Below are 16399 nucleotides of genomic sequence, written 5' to 3' on the forward strand. Positions count from 1 at the left end.
GTAGAGATGGCGGTAATGCGGCTATGCTATTTATCGGCTCTGAGGAGCCAAAAATTCTTGTAAAATGATTCACCCATTAGTCATAACACAGCTGGTTCGGAAAACCATCAACATCTCCTTCAAGACAGCGACCTTCCCAGAGAGCTGGAAGCACGCAGAGATCAACACCTTACTAAAGAAACCCAAGGCAGACCTCAAGAACTTACGACCCATCTCCCTGCTCCCGTCGAAGGTCATCAAAAAAGGCCGTCAACAAACAACTGACCAGCTTCCTCGAAGAGGACAACATCCTGGACCCATCCCAGTCAGGGTTCCGCAGCAACCACAGCACCGAAACTGCCCTCATCGCCGCCACCGACGACATCAGGATCATGCTTGACAACGGAGAAACCGCGGCCCTGATCCTCCTGGACCTGTCAGCCGCCTTCGACACAGTCTGCCACCGCACACTAAGAGCACGCCTCCACGACGCCGGAATCCAAGAGAAGGCCCTGGACTGGACCGGACCATCTCCTTCCTCTCCGGAAGAACCCAGAGCGTCCGCCTGCCCCCCTTCCGCTCCAAAGCCACCGAGATCATCTGCGGCGTAGCCCAAGGCTCATCTCTCAGCCCAACGTTATTCAACATCTACATGGCACCACTCGCCCACGTTGCCCGACTGCACGACCTAAACATCATCTCCTACGCTGACGACACCCAGCTGATCCTCTCTCTCACCAAGGATCCCCACACCGCCAAAACCAACCTCCACGAAGGAATGAAAGCTGTCGCCGACTGGATGAGGAACAGTCGACTGAAGCTGAACTCGGACAAGACGGAGGTCCTCATCCTCTGCTCTACCCCCTCGGCCTGGGACTCCTCCTGGTGGCTGAAGGCACCAGGAGTACCCCCTACACCCTCCAACCACGCACGAAACCTAGGGGTCATCCTCGACTCCACACTCTCCAAGACAAAGCAGATCAACGCCGTCTCCTCCTCCTGCTTCAACACCCTCCGCATGCTTCGCAGGATCTTCAAGTGGATCCCCACCGAAACTAGAAGGACGGTCACCCAGGCCCTCGTCAGCAGCAGACTGGACTACGGCAACTCACTCTACACAGGAGCCCCGGCCAAACTCCTGAAACGACTCCAACGCATCCAGAATGCCTCCGCTCACCTGATCCTGGACATCCCCCACCGTAGCCACATCACACCCCACCTGAAAGACCTGCACTTGCTCCCGATCAACAAGAGGATAACCTTCAAGCTCCTCACCCACGCACACAAGGCACTCCTCGACACCGGACCAGCATACCTCAACATCCGACTCAGCCTCTACACCCCGCCCGCTAGCTCCGCAGACCATGCCCTCGCCACCATCCCTCGCATCCGAAGAGTGACCGCCGGCGGCAGATCATTCTCCCACCTCGCCGCCAAGACGTGGAACACCCTCCCATCCGCCTACAGCAGACCAAGACCTTCTATCTACCCCCCCCCCCCCCCCCCCCCCCCAGCGCCTTGAGACCCTCACGGGTATGTAGTGCGCTTTACAAATGCTTTGATTCTGCGCGTGTGTATATATAAGCTGGCATCGCCACTAAATATTCCTACGTTACACTCTCCAAACTCCAGCATGCCATTAGAATGCGATTGTCATCATCGTGCTTGTTTAAATCCATTTTGAGTCCCTTTTCAGTGTTGATGAACTTAACATTTAAAAAGAGAGCAGCCAACTGGAGATTGTTTCTCCTTGGGAATATATATGCCCCTGCGTTTGATTTATGAAGGTGTGTGGAGTCGGGCACTGCTGAGGGCTAACGGCTGAGCAGTGAATCCAAAGGAACTGGATACTGATTGGCGCACATGCTGAAGGTTCAAGCAGAGTGAAATAAAATGAGGTCAGCGCTGTTCTGAGGCAATGCATTACTATTTCTTTAGGAACATAAGAATGGTTGGCAGCAGTTGCAGTAAAAGACAGGGATGGAAGCTACTGTGATGACTTGTAATTTCGTGAAGGCACTAAGGCAGGCTGCCAGCCTCAGAATGCAGCTTTGTATGAAGAGTTAAACCGATCGTGATAAGCTAGTGACTTTTAATATGTGTGGGGCTCACGTTACGAGTTAATTGGCAATAAGAAACCTTCCACGGTGGATGTATAAACGGCAAGGACTGCTTATGACGCTGCTGATTGCAGGCATTGTGCAGCGCTCATGTTACAAATGAACTAAAAACAATCTTTTAATTGTAAATACATGAGCCGCAAAAACTTTCCATCGCGCTGAATTTTATTCATTTTATATCACTAAATGATGGCATAATAGAAACATGACGAATCAAGTAACGCCGCGCAGCCGTGAAAGCGAAAGTCATCGCGATCGCGGTAAAAGCAAAAGTGATCGCGATGACGCGCTCTGTGCTAAGCACTCAAAGGATGCGCGCGCAACAGTGATTAGAGAGGTGGAACGAGGATTCACGCGCTGCCATAAAGCTTACGAGGAGGGAGGGGGTAGTGAGAGCAGAGAGAGAGAGGGGGATGGAGGAGCATTGTAAGGCTTAATGAGCCATTACAAAAGCCAGATGGCAGCTTTGCATGCACGTTCACGCGCGCTTAACCGAAAGCTGGTGCCCAGCAACAGCCTTTGGAAGCACTTCGAAAAGCCACTGACTAAATGTCTCGCAGAGCAGCGCATGCGCTGACTCAGCGAGACCTAAAAAGGTCTGACCTGATACTTAAAAGAATGTGACTGCCTTATCAAGCCTGTAAAATGTATAAATATTATTTATGCTAAGATGTGGAAGAATATATAATGAATGTTTACACTGACTTTTTTGCAGGAAGCACAGTCCTATGCAGATGACAATAGTTTACTGTTTATGGAGACTTCCGCTAAAACATCGATGAATGTAAATGAAATATTTATGGCAATAGGTAAGCAATTTTTTTTTTTTTTAAATGTATGTCTTTTGTTGTAAGATGTTAGTACCCACTAGAAAGTATCCTTCACTTCTCCTACATCATGCACTCTTCTAATGTTCCCCCTTATCGTATTCTACTCCTAGAGCTCCCAGTTCAGGGGCTGGTGCACTGTCTTTGGTTCTTTTAGAGTTTTATATAGCGCAAACTCTACCAGAGTACATTGGAGCGCTTTCCATGAGAAACAGGTTACGTTACACATGTTTAGTTTCATTTTTTTTTTTTATTATCAAGCACCAGGAGATGTAGCGATTTGATCAGAATCACAGGATGTTGAGCTGCTGCCAGGACTCTAAACTGGTTCCCCAGTTCCAAAGTCTACAGCTCTGGCCATTAGGCCACAGTTCCTTCTGAATAGACCTGCCGTGTTTATGGTAGCTTTCAATTCTGTAGTGTACCTGTCCATCAAAAAAAGGACATATTCTTTAAAAGTAGGAATAAATCACTGATTGGCCCTCAATTGGATGATTTTTCCTGAGATCATTAAATTGTTTGTTCTAGAATGCGTTAAACTTCGATAAACTGTGCCTTAGTTGTTTTGAAAAGGTCCAAAGCTGAAAAAAGCTTGCATGTTGGACTTTGTCCTGCCTACATTACCTATGCTGACCCTTGGTTTGTGCTTTTCCTCTAAAAGAGCCTGGAAAGGACCCACAAGTAAATTTACAGTTTGTTTTTGTCCCGCTAGATTCTGACTTAGTTGTCCTCATTTTGATGGATACAGCTAACCTCAACTTTAGAATTTTTCCCTGTGCCGCTTTGCGTTGGCCTTGTTATCCAGTATTGGGGTTTCAATCGTAAATTAGAAAAGGGAGTCCCACTGTACCATAGTAAGCAGTAAGCCTTGTACCATAGGGCGTACGGGCGGAATAGGTATTATTTATTTAATTATGCCGTCCTTTGGCTCCCGCCCCCGTGCCCCCCCGAGCTTACCTGAGCCAGCTACTGCTGATTAGAACTACCAGCAACCCGGGAGAGATGAGGCACTCATGCCCACCTCCTTATTACAAGATTTACAGGCTATGCTGCTAGACTATAAAAGATGCTTCTGGGACACCCTAAAGAAGCAGCCACTTATTCAGCTGGTTCTGCCGGCTATACAAGTAAATATACCACCACCTATCGCATCCATGATATCACCAACACATAATGTATCCCCCCTAAAACAAGACCATACGTCCTCTGAAGAGCCACATGAGGAGGGCGAGATTCAGGAGCCCCAACAACCACCTGCAGAATGGAGGGATTATTTGATCCCTACTCCATCTCCTGCCCTTCTCCCCCCCAACCCCTCCCCCCCCCCTGCCCCCCCACAACCCCCACAACACCCCCACCCCCTCTCCCCCTCTCCCCACCCGGCGGATTATCCCTGGAAGCCATTGGGGGTTTCCATAATCTGATGGACAGAGCAAGGTTTCACCTCCCCTCTTCAGTCAAACAGACTGTTTCCTGCATGATTTCAAGGAGCAGGCTAGGAAGTCCGTAAGAGCAATTCCAGTCATTGATTTGGGAGGAAGGTATAAAAAAATTCGGAAAAATCTGACAACGGTTGTACAAGTTCCACCATGTCTTGATTAAAAAAAAAAAAACACAAGGCCACAGACGATTCTTCACCCTGCCTTATTAGCCATCCCAAGCCAGATTCTGTCCTCTCACAGTCTGTGCAGAGGCGTTCTAAAAATCCGCCCACTTCCATTTCAGCAGCTCCGGATAAAGAGGGTAGGTACCTTGATAATATAGGGTTGTGGTTCTCCCTTATGTCAGCAATCAGTCTGAGCAGCAAATCCACTGGCTATCTCAGCTAACTTTGACCGACATATGTGGTCAGATGTTAGCAGCATTCTTGACCTCATTTCTGAAGATAAGCAGAGGCACAGAAGATCATACATGAAGGCGAGCGCACATCCTCAGAAATTATTGATTGTGCTCTCGACATCGCCTCAACAGGGTTTCGACAGATATCAGGGGCGGCTGTCCTAAGACTACAGGAGTGGCTCAAGGCTATAACATTTAGACCGGAGGTTCAGACAAGCATTCTTTATATGGCCTATGATGGCGTGTCCCTATTCAGGAAACATGTCGACAAGGCTCTTCTAGCAATAAAAGCAGATCCTGACTGTAGGAATGTGGAATCTGACTATATGGTTGCCCCCACTTTTTTCCTGGTGTTTTGCTGGTTTATGACTTAGTTGGACTGGGATCCTGCTATTCAGGGCCCCTGTCTATCTGCTTTCTCTGTAAAATGGTTTCCATGTACATTAGGTACATATCTAATTGGATTCTGGAGTGCCTTATAAGCCCCTAGTATATGGTATACTATGTACCTAGGGCATAGGTACCTCAGAGGCCTACCAGGGGCTGCAGCATGTATTATGCCACCCCTGGGAAGCACTCCAAAATGACACCACAGGTCTGCTACTGCAACTTGGGTAAGGGTGTGCTTGCACCCCTTACTGTGATATAGGCTACCTATATCACTACCTTATACAGACACACATAAACCTATAAGCCAATCCTATGGCAGGCCTTGACAATCCTGAAGGCAGAGTGCTTGGTTTTATGTGAGAGGGTGCCCAAGCATGAGCTGAGCCCCTCTGCAGCATTCGGAAATACTTCCTTATGGCTGTTCCGTGATACAGCCATACCATATACTCTTGCATTGTAACCTCGCGGTAAATGCTAACTTTGGGATGGCTGCATCAAAACATGTCGTGTTTGGTGTCAAACGCTTTGGAATACTACCCCCCCAGAGAATGCTTTTGAGACACTGCCTGGGGCACACAAGGTGTCCCTGTGCATAGCCCAGTTCAAACCGGTTGCAGGGCGTGAAACTGGACAAAGGGGAAGGGGTGTAACCACCCCCACCCCAGGCCCACTCATAGGTGGAGCCTTAGAGTTAGTCCATCCCCTAAACTTAGTATAAGTATAGGAATCGAGTCCCTAAGACTTTAGATTACCCTGGACGAACCTCTGAAACATATATCCTGGACCTTCGATTTTCTATCACGAATAGAAGACGGAAGAAATCTCCCTTGGGGTCAAGGAGTGACTCCCTGCTTGGCAGGCACCAAAGAAGCAACTGACCGGTCTGCATTGCTTAAGCTCCCGCCGGATGCCGAAGTCTTTGCATCACCAGAGGTGGATTTCCAGACTTCCCCGGGGCTACCCTGAGTCCACAGCAAAGCTGAGGCCCGTGGCTATCGTGGGTAATGTGGAACCGTGACCCGTGGACACCGTGAACTTTTGCAGCAACAACACCTTCCTGGTCATCCTCGAAGTTGTGCTTTGGGCTCCGAGTAGCCCCAGCCTTGAGCACCTCCTGCACCGAAGAATGTTGGCCTCCATTCCACGAGTGACCCGTGGGCCAGCTTCCAGTGCGACCGCTCGAGGCTCCTTCGCGATCACTAGCCCGTTGGCTAGCAGGTCCCCACGAAGGCATCTCCACTTCTGTTGGGGCTTTTCTGGTTGCTCCAGACTTGCTCTTACTTACCCTCGCTAGATGAGTCCATCAGACCTTGCTGGTCTGCACCGCAGTCCTTTCTCTGATTTCCTGAGACTTGCCGTTGCCAAGGCTTGTTGGGTCCTTTCTGGTCGCCGACACCGCAGCACTCGACAGACTTTGTTGGACAGCTCGAATCCGGCTCGTGGACTTCGTTGACGCCTCCTGGACCTCGTGGCTGAAGAGTCAAGACACCCATCAACTCACCTGAAGCACCCGACATCTGTGTGCATTGGTCCATCCTGTCCTAGGTCACTGGCAAGTGACCCAGACTCTGTCCCCACTGCTTTCAGGTTGCTTACATCCTAGATCCAGGCTTGGATCTCTCCGGACACTTCTCCTCTTCACGGCAGCAGCAGTTCTTTGCAGGCTTCCATTGAAATCGACGACGCGACCCGACACCAAAAGACACCTATGCACCTGGCTTCCCTGGGTGAGGTAACTCGAGTACTCCTGTACTCTCGTGGGTGCTAGCCCTAGAACTTCCTAAGTCCAAGAGGGTTTGGTCCTGACTCGATTAGAAGTGTCCCTAATCTTTAAAATTCCAACCGCGACATTCCCCATAGAAAGTAATAGGAACCCGCGGTTGTGTTTCCACACTGCATACAGTTCCCATGGGTCCCCTGTGTTCCTACCTTGGGTGGTTCCTTGGGGTCCCAGCGATTCTAGAGGCAATAGGCCTAGTGCCTATTACAGTCGTGGTTCTTATACCACTTTTTTAGTATATGGTTTGGTACGCCCCTAGGGCTCAAACGTGTATTTGTGCATTTACTGATGCTTAATCACTTGTAACTTTAGTACTTCGAACTCCAGTCTCATAAAGAGACTAGAGGGGTGTGTTTAACCTTAAATACATATATTTTGAATATATACCTGGTGTGGTTGTCTTTTCATTTGATCTTTCAAAAGATTATAGACTGGTAAAACAAGCTGCTTTACATTCCTTCAAGACTTAGCCTGAAGGCTACCCTCCATAGCTACCACTAGGAAAGCTTTCACATAAGGTTGTCTTTAACCATTCACCATAAGGGGTTGTTTGGACTGATACAAGGTGCCCACTAGAACTAGTGGACAGCATATATCAGGCCACCTTCTCACACTGACACTATCAGATCCCATGGCACTTTACAATACTGCAAGTTTCCCTTTCGTGGTACCAAAGGCCAAGGTTTCGCTACCTATAGAGGGGGATACCAACGACCCAAGCAGTATCGACCACAGTTTCAACATAGAACAGGTTACCAACAATCCTACTGCAAACCACCTCCCACGGTCTACAACAAGCAAGGCACAAAGCATAAGCAGATTTCCCAAGGTCGTGACACCGGGTTCAAGCAGTGACCAGGATCAGGTACCAGCTACACCACCTTCCAGTCCGGTGGGAACATCTCCAACTATCTTCCACAATGGCAGGAGATAACATCGGACAGATGGGTGTTGGATTTATTAACATACGGATACACAATTTGTGCAGAGACCTCCAACCAATCCTCCGAAAGGAGCGCATTCACCTTGTCTTCACTTATTAGGAAAAGCAGCTCATATCATGTTGGCAAAAGGAGCAATCGATTGAATCCCTGCTTCCAAGAAGAGCAAAGGTTTCTACTCCACTTTCTTCCTTATTCGAAAGAAGTCAGGGCAGTGGCGGCCCATCCTAGACCTCAAAGCATTAAACAAATTTCTGCGCAAACATTCTTTCCGTATGATTCCTCTTTCTGACATTCTCCACCTTTTGAAAAGCAGAGATTTCATGACTTCCCTAGATTCGCAAGATGCTTATTTCCATATTTCCATACATCTAAAGCATTGCAAGTATCACGGTTTCACCGTAGGCGATGTCCATTTTCAGTTAAAGATCCTCCCGTCTGGGCTTAAATCCGCCCTGAAAATCTTCACTAAATGTCTTGCTCCGGTGGCAGCCACACTTCGCAAGCAAGGTCATCAGGTTTTTCCCTACATAGAAACTGGCTCCTTAAATCTTCCACACAGCAGCAGACCTCCAAAACTTCTGTGGCGTTCATGCCCTTATTTCACAGGTTGAGGCTCGCAGTCAACTACCAGAAGTCCTTAATCATCCCGAGTCAGACAAGGATTTTCTTAGAAGCCAACCTTAATACCAACAACAACAAAGCCGATCAATCGCTGGACAGGCAACAGCGATCGTCAAACCTGGCATAAAAAATCTCACAAATAAAGTTCCTTTCAGTGCGGATTTTCAAGTCACTTCTTGGCATGATGTCCTCCATCATAAACCTAGTCCTACTGGGTCGACTAAAGATGAGACCCCTTCAGGAAGAGCTTCAGTTGCAATGGGTCCAGTCGACTGGCTCATTCGATGACTTGATAAATGTCACCTCTAGAATGGAAGAAACGCTTACTTGGTGGTCTCAACTGCCTCGTTTTTCTCAAGGTCTCACATTTCTGACTGCAGCACCAGATTACATCATCACCACCAACTCCTTTCAGGGGAGATGGTTGCAATCCCAGAAATCACTCCACATCAACCACCTAGAACTAAAGGCAATTTTTCTCACTCTCCAAGCCTTCCTACCATACATTGCAGGAGCGTCCGTGCTGGTTCAGACAGACAACACAACCAGCATGTTCTATATCAACAAACTGGGTAGCACAAGATCTTTCTCAAGAGGCTCAAGACCTCTGGGGGTGGTTAGAAAGGCACCAGATCACCCTGAAGGCAATACATGTTCCAGGGTTCAACAACGCATTAGCAGACACGCTCAGCAGAACCATGGACAATTGCCCCGAGTGGGAACTGGATCAACAGGTGTTGAATGGGATTTTCGAACGATGGTGCAAACCAGCACTCAATATTTTTGCAACCAACAAGAACACAAAATGAAAACTTTGCGCCAGTCTATACCCATTCCCAGGGTCATGCAGAAATGCCCTTTCAATGACATGATCAGGGATTAATGCTTACGGTTTTTCTCCGTTCCCTCTCATTCCGAGGATTCTCACCAAATTGAAGATGGAGGGATGTCGCCTCATTCTCATAGCTCCCCGGTGGCCCAGACAACATTGGTTCACCGAGCTTCTCCTACTCTCTGAAGCCCAACCCATCCGCCTTCCAAGGAAGCACAACCTCACGCAGAACTAAGGCCAGATCCTCCATCACGAGCCAGCATCTCTTCAAGTGCATGCCTGGCTCCTGATTTCCACGAGTTTTACAATGTAAATATCTCTCGAGACTGTATAGACAGCGGTGTCCGCTCTGGCTTTGACCGCGATAACCAGATATACAAGCTAAAGTGGAAAAAGTTCTGTTTTTTGTGCGAAGTTTCCAATATCCATCCCTTGGAATCACCAGAACAAGTTTCTCCATACCTAATACCTCTAGCTCGTTCAGGTTTGGTGCATTCATCAATAAACGTCCACCTCGCAGCTATGTCTAGGTTCATGTTTACCTCTGATTCGCTTTCTCTCTGTTCATCCAGAATAATCAAATCATTCATGAAGGGTTTAATTTAGAACCTTCCCTCCAGTTAAGGCTCCTCCAACAGAATGGCACATCAGTGTGGTTCTCTCGCAACTCATAAAAAATCGCCCTTTGAATCCATTCACAGGGTGGCTCTCTAGTTCCTCTTTTGGAAAGTTGCTCTGTTGCTCACCCTCACGTCAACCAGAAGAGTTGGTGAACTTCTGGCCTTTACTATTCAAGAGCCTTTCCTCCATTTTACTGATGAGTATGTGATGCTACGTACAAACCCTAAATTTATCCCGCAGGTGCAATCACTGTTTCATCTCAAGAACCTACAATGTTGCGTACCTTTTTTCCTCATCCGAAATCGCAAGCTGAACAGTCTCTTTACGCCTTAGACATCAAGAGGTGTCTTAAATTCTACTAGTAAAGAACTAAACAAGTCAGAAAATCTGACCAGCAGTTCATCTCTTATGGTCTCCCTCAAAAAGAATCAGCAGTCACCAAAGCTACAATTGCCAGATGGATAGCTGCCACGATTCAATTCTGTCACTGTAAGGTAGGAAAACCCCCTCGGCTAAACCAAGAGCGCACTCCATAAGGGCAGTTTCTACTTTAGCTGCCCTGTTAGCCGGGGTTCCACTGGGCAAAATTTGAAGAGCGCCATCGTGGAAGAGTGTTCGCACATTTACTCCACACTAGTGCATGGACTCTGCCCACAAAAGTGAACGTGCCATGGAACAAGCAGTTTTACGCTATTTATTCCACTGAGGTGAGATTCCAGAACTGGAAGTTATTTTGCATTGTTGCATTCATATTTACACAGATTGATGCATAAAATGTTACATTGTTACCCACCATCCAATGGGTCCTCTCTACACAGGTAGACTGCTTGCTATTCTGATTCAAGCATATGAATGTATGAAAGATACCTCAAAACGAGATAAGGAATTATAGTTACTTACTTGTAACTACAGGTTCGAGGCATATGAGCTGTAGATCATATACTTTTGCATAGATCGCCATCTGGTGTTGGGCTTGGATGTTTTCACTTTATTGTAGAAGTCTTTGTAGTCACGAGATAGGTGACTCCTCCTTTGGTTAGTGGTGCGCATAGGCATCGACTCCATCTCCAGATTGTTTATTTTTCCGCCATCTGGTTCAGATGTGATTTGCTGCGCTCCGGTTCAGTGTCGTATTCGATCCCCCTTCGGCACGCACAACTCTCACCGTTCAACGTTATTGTTTCAATCGCGATCTCCTTAGACGCGTTTCCTAAGAACCAACAAAATCTTAGAGTCCGGTCATCGACGCGGGCCGTTGGGCCGATCGACGCCATCAGAACCAGCATGTGGAAAGGACTTCATTCAAAAAAATGCAAGTGTGGTGCTAAATTCCCCCACACAGATTTTCACGAGGTCTGGAACCTTTGCCTCTCTCCAGAACATGAGTCAACACTGCCAGGCTTGTGATTCCTTCAGGTCCAAGAAAACCATACGTGATCGCCGGACTCGATGGCACAGAAAACACCTCTTCCACCTATAAAAGCCCCACTCAAGCTTCCCCTAACAAAGGATATTTTAGAGGGGCTTACAGAGGCAATAACAGAGGGAGAGGACGTGGTTCTAACACCTGCAACTCCCCTACCACAAAACAGTGACTTCTCTCCACTCCCCCCAGACCATTCCACTCTGGTCAGGGGAAGACTATCACCGTTCCTACCTGTCTGGAATTCCATCACCACAGATAAGTGGGTGAGACAAATTATCCAGTATGGTTACTGCCTGGAACTCACTTCTACCCCCTCCCGCCCCCCACATACCTCCCAGACAACGTCCAATGTCCACAGAACACCTTGCGCTTCTAAAGCAGGAGGTTCTCTCTCTATTGCAAAAACATGCAATAGAACCATTTCCCCTACATCAACAAGGTACAGGGGTTTACTCCCTTTATTTCCTCATTCCAAAAAAGGATGGCACTCAGGCCAATATTAGACCTCAGACCGTTAAACCTGCACATACAATCCGACCACTTCCACATGGTCACTCTCCAACAGGTTCCCCCACTGCTCCAACAAGGCGATTTCCTTGCCACTCTAGATCTCAAGGACGCCTACTTCCACATTTCTATTCACCCTGCTCACAGGAAATACCTACGGTTCGTAGTGGACGATCAACATTACCAGTTCAAAGTCCTTCCATTCGGAGTGGCAACAGCACCCAGAGTCTTCACAAAATGTCTTGCAGTGGCAGTAGCCCACTTGAGAAGACAACACATTCATGTGTTTCCTTACCTGGACGACTGGCTCATAAAAGCCAGGTCACGCAGCGAATGTGTACAACACACATACAACACAATTCAGCTGCTACACAACTTGGGATTCACAATAAACCTCACCAAGTCACAATTCCAACTGTCCCAACAGTATCTAGGTGCAACAATAGATACTTCCAAATCCCATGCATACCCCAATCAGACCAGGATAGCCAGTATGCAAGCTCTCATAGCAAAATTTCAACCACAACACTCACTACCAGCTCGAGTGTTCATGCAGCTAGTAGGGATGATGACCTCTTGCATCTAGTTCCTTATGCAAGACTCCAGATGTGTCCATTACAGGAATGCCTAGCACATAAGTGGAACCAAGCTCAAGGTCAACTTACAGATCTGGTGTTGGTGGACAGCTGCACACATCGCTCTCTGCAATGGTGGAACACACAAAATCTTTACAAAGGGCAGCCGCTCTTAGACCCAGTTCCACAAATCGTGCTAACAGCAGACGCATCGCTCACCGGCTGGGGAGCTTATCTCTTAAACCATACCATTCAGGGTATGTGGACCCCTCAACTGCAACTCCTTTACATCAATCACCTGGAGTTACTGGCCATATTTTTCGCTCCAAAATCATTTCAGATACACCTCGTAGGCAAAGCTGTCCTCGTCCGGACAGACAACATGACAGCAATGTACTATGTACAAAAACTGGGAGGGACGGGAGACACTGCAGCTTTCACACCTAGCACAAAGCATAGGGAGATGGGCAATTCCTCAAAAAATATACCTCTTAGCAGAACATCTACCCAGGATACATAATCACATTGCGGATCTGCTCAGTCGTCAACAACAGCAGATTCACGAATGGGAACTTCATCCGCAAGTTCTTCATCCGTTTTTTCAAATGTGGGGCCACCCACACATAGATCTGTTTGCCACACATTTAAACACACCATGCCTAAGCTTCTCCTCCAGGTATCCACACCCACTGTCCAAAGGCAATGCGATATGGATGAACTAGTCAAGCACATTAGCGTACTCTTTTTCCCCTCTCCCACTCATTCGGTTACTGGTGCGCAAGCTCATTCTCTCAATGATCCTGGTTGCTCCAACATGTGCCTGCAAACCATGGTTCACAACACTGCTGGAACTCTCAGTAGTTCCACACCAAAAGTTCCACCTTTCCTCAAAACTTCTCACACAGAACCATGGAGAGATAAGACATCCAGATCCAGCTCAATTGAACCTAGCGATCTGGCTCCTGAAGTCTTAGTTTGGTTACCTCAAACTCCTACCAGACTGCATGAACGTCATTAAAGAGGCTAGACGTCCTACCACTAGAGCCTGCTATGCAGCTAAATGGAAAAGATTCATGATTTACTGCCATAACCACACAATAAGTCCACTAAATGCTTCAATTCAAAACATTATTTGTCATCTCATGCATCTACAAAGATGGAATCTGGCATGTACATCCATACGATTACCTCTTGCTGCCATAGCAGCTTACCTACAAAACAGACAACACTTGTCATTGTTTAGGGTACCTGCCATCAAAGCATTTGCGGAAGGCCTTAAAAAGATAATTCCTCCCAGAGTTCCACCCTCTCCAGTATGGCATCTAAACATTGTCCTTACTAGGCTCATGGGTCTCCCATTTGAACATTTACATAAATGTGAGTTACAGTTCCTCACATGGAAAGTAGCTTTCCTTGTGGCGATCACATCTCTTAGAAGAGTGGGTGAACTCCAGGCATTAACCATACAAGAACCATTTTTGCAAATACATCACAACAAAGTTGTTCTTAGGACAAACCCTAAATTCTTACCTTAAGTAGTTTTAGGTTTTCACCTTAACCAGTCTGTTGAGCTCCCAGTCTTTTATCCTCAACCAGACTCAGTAGCAGAACAAGCTCTTCATACGCTTGATGTAAAAAAAGAGCTATTTTTTACTACTTTGAAAGGACAAAAACTTTCAGGAGAACTAAACAACTTTTTGTAGCTTTCTCACCACCACTTAAGGGCAATCCTATATCAAAAGCTGGAATTGCCAGGGGATCGTTAAATGCATCCAAATATGCTAGAGCAAAGCGTACATTATCCGTTCCCCCTAGAGCGCATTCCACACGCAACCTAGGGGCATCCATGGCATTCTTAGGAAACATCCCCATGGATGACATTTGCAAAGCCGCAACATGGTCTACACCGCACCCTTTCACAAAACACAACTGTGTAGATGTGCAGGCAAAACAACAAGCTAGTGTGGGCCAGGCTGTACTAAGAACAGTTTTTCAAACTACTGCAGCACATACAGGTAGCAACCGCTAAAACAGGATTGCTATATAGTCTATGCAAAAGTATACGATCTACAACTCATATGCCTCGAACGGAAAATGCTACTTACCAGTATGCATCTGTTCTTGGCATGTGGAGCTGTAGATTCATATACGCCCACCCACCTCCCTGGATACCTAAATGTGTTGCAGTACTATCTTACTTGGATACATTACACATGAACATCTTTTTCTATTTCTTACTAACTCCATCATCACCCTTTATGGAGAAAACAATCTGGAGATGGAGTTGATGCCCATACGCACAACTAACCAAAGGAGGAGTCACTTATCTCGTGACTACAAAAACTTCTACAATAACAAAGTGCAAACATCCGAGCCCAACACCAGATGGCGATCTATGCAAAAGTATACGAATCTACAGCTCCACATGCCAAGAACAGTTGCATACTGGTAAGTAGCATTTTCCTTATCCAGTATTGGTATCTTTCATAGATTCATGTGCGACCCACCCTCCTAACCGGAGAGGCTCGCCTCATAGCTTGAGATGTTTTTTTCCCACTTGTGCTTGGAAATCTGACAGTTTCAGCCTCTGTCTGTTGTTTTCTAGAGGGTGCTGTCGCCTGATTGGTTATGTGTCAATTTTGATTCTTTAAAAAAAAAAAAGAAGGGACTTGGAGAGGCTATTAGGTTGACTTCCATTGCCATTATGGCCTATGGTACAAGGCTTACTGCGGTACTGTGGGGCTCCCACTTTGACGACAGGGAATGATTCAAGCATGTGAATATATGAAAGATACCAATACTTGATAACAGTAGTTACAGGTAAGTAACTTAATTTCTTCTGCTCTGGTAGTGACTGAGCAGTGCCTTTATAGGTGCCACCCTTGCAAGCCAACATCAGTTCTTTCTTTTTGCGCCTTTGAAAGGTTATCCAGAGCTTGCTTCCTTTTTTGTTGGTTGACAATCCTTTCACATTCTCATTGTCCAGTGTGCAAGGGAATGATGTCCCAACCAAAGACTAGAAGGTTCAAACCGTGCTGTGACTGTCGGGAATGGCTGTCAGTGACGGACCTACACGCCTCTCCCTTTGGTGTTTGGGCTCTGGGCACGACTCCCAGACATGTGAAAAATGTGCCTTTATGTACCCGAAGGTGATGCAGGACTGTGAAGCAGAGCTGTATGCCGAAAGAAGTTGCGGACTTTACACAAGTACCGCTTCTGCTTCTCTCCTGAGGCGGAAGCCGGGAGATCACGCTGCACCTTTTAAAATTGTTGTGTCATTTGTTTATCTGTGTTTTTAAAATTGCTCACCTCCTGAAGCACTTTTGGGGCAGATGCCCGATCTCCACTGAGAAGCACAGCCGATTTTAACGCTATTGCTAAATCCGAAGGCAAACCAACCCGAGCTGCAGCCATCGCAGGCGTGCACCCTGGCCACGCCTCCTCGAGGCCACGCCCCCTACCTTCCTCAATAAAATGTGCATTTGCCGGAAGCGCAGCGGACGAGCGCAGCGGGAGCGCCGTTTGCGCGCCAAAGGCGCGCCTAAGGCAAGCCCGTCTGCGCCCGGCCCGCGCCCAGTGCCAGTCCCCCTGCCCCTCGCTCTCAAACCATCACCTGGACCAGGAACCAACTTCTTACTTTTAGACTAGGCACTTGCTCTCCCACGGTCTGCTGTTGCACGTTGGATTTGGAAAAATCCTCCTTTAACTGCGCTCAATGTAACTACTCTATTCCCTTGATGCGGAAACGGATTCCTCAAGCTCGGTTACCTGCTAAACCGTTGCTTTCGCCCAGTCTAAAGGCAGCTCTAGTAAACTGCCGCTCCCTGCCCGCGCACTCAGCAGACATATGGCTCTTGCTGGATACTCATAAATGGGACGTACTTTTCCTTACAGAAACGTGGCTTAAAGATTCCTCTAAACCAGACATATATTTGGCC

At 47.3% G+C, this 16399-nt stretch overlaps 1 protein-coding gene across 1 annotated transcript in view; it reads left to right on the plus strand.

Annotated features, from left to right (window-relative positions):
* RAB5A (RAB5A, member RAS oncogene family) overlaps window positions 1-16399 on the plus strand; it is a 105371-nt gene that overhangs the window by 69500 nt on the left and 19472 nt on the right. Inside the window, exon 5 of the mRNA XM_085630458.1 lies at window positions 2815-2908. Within this exon, the coding sequence (XP_085486584.1) occupies window positions 2815-2908 (94 nt within the window). The remainder of the gene's footprint in view (window positions 1-2814; window positions 2909-16399) is intronic.

Source organism: Triturus cristatus, chromosome 10, assembly GCF_964204655.1.
Source record: "Triturus cristatus chromosome 10, aTriCri1.1, whole genome shotgun sequence".
Classification (NCBI taxonomy): Eukaryota; Metazoa; Chordata; class Amphibia; order Caudata; family Salamandridae; genus Triturus; species Triturus cristatus.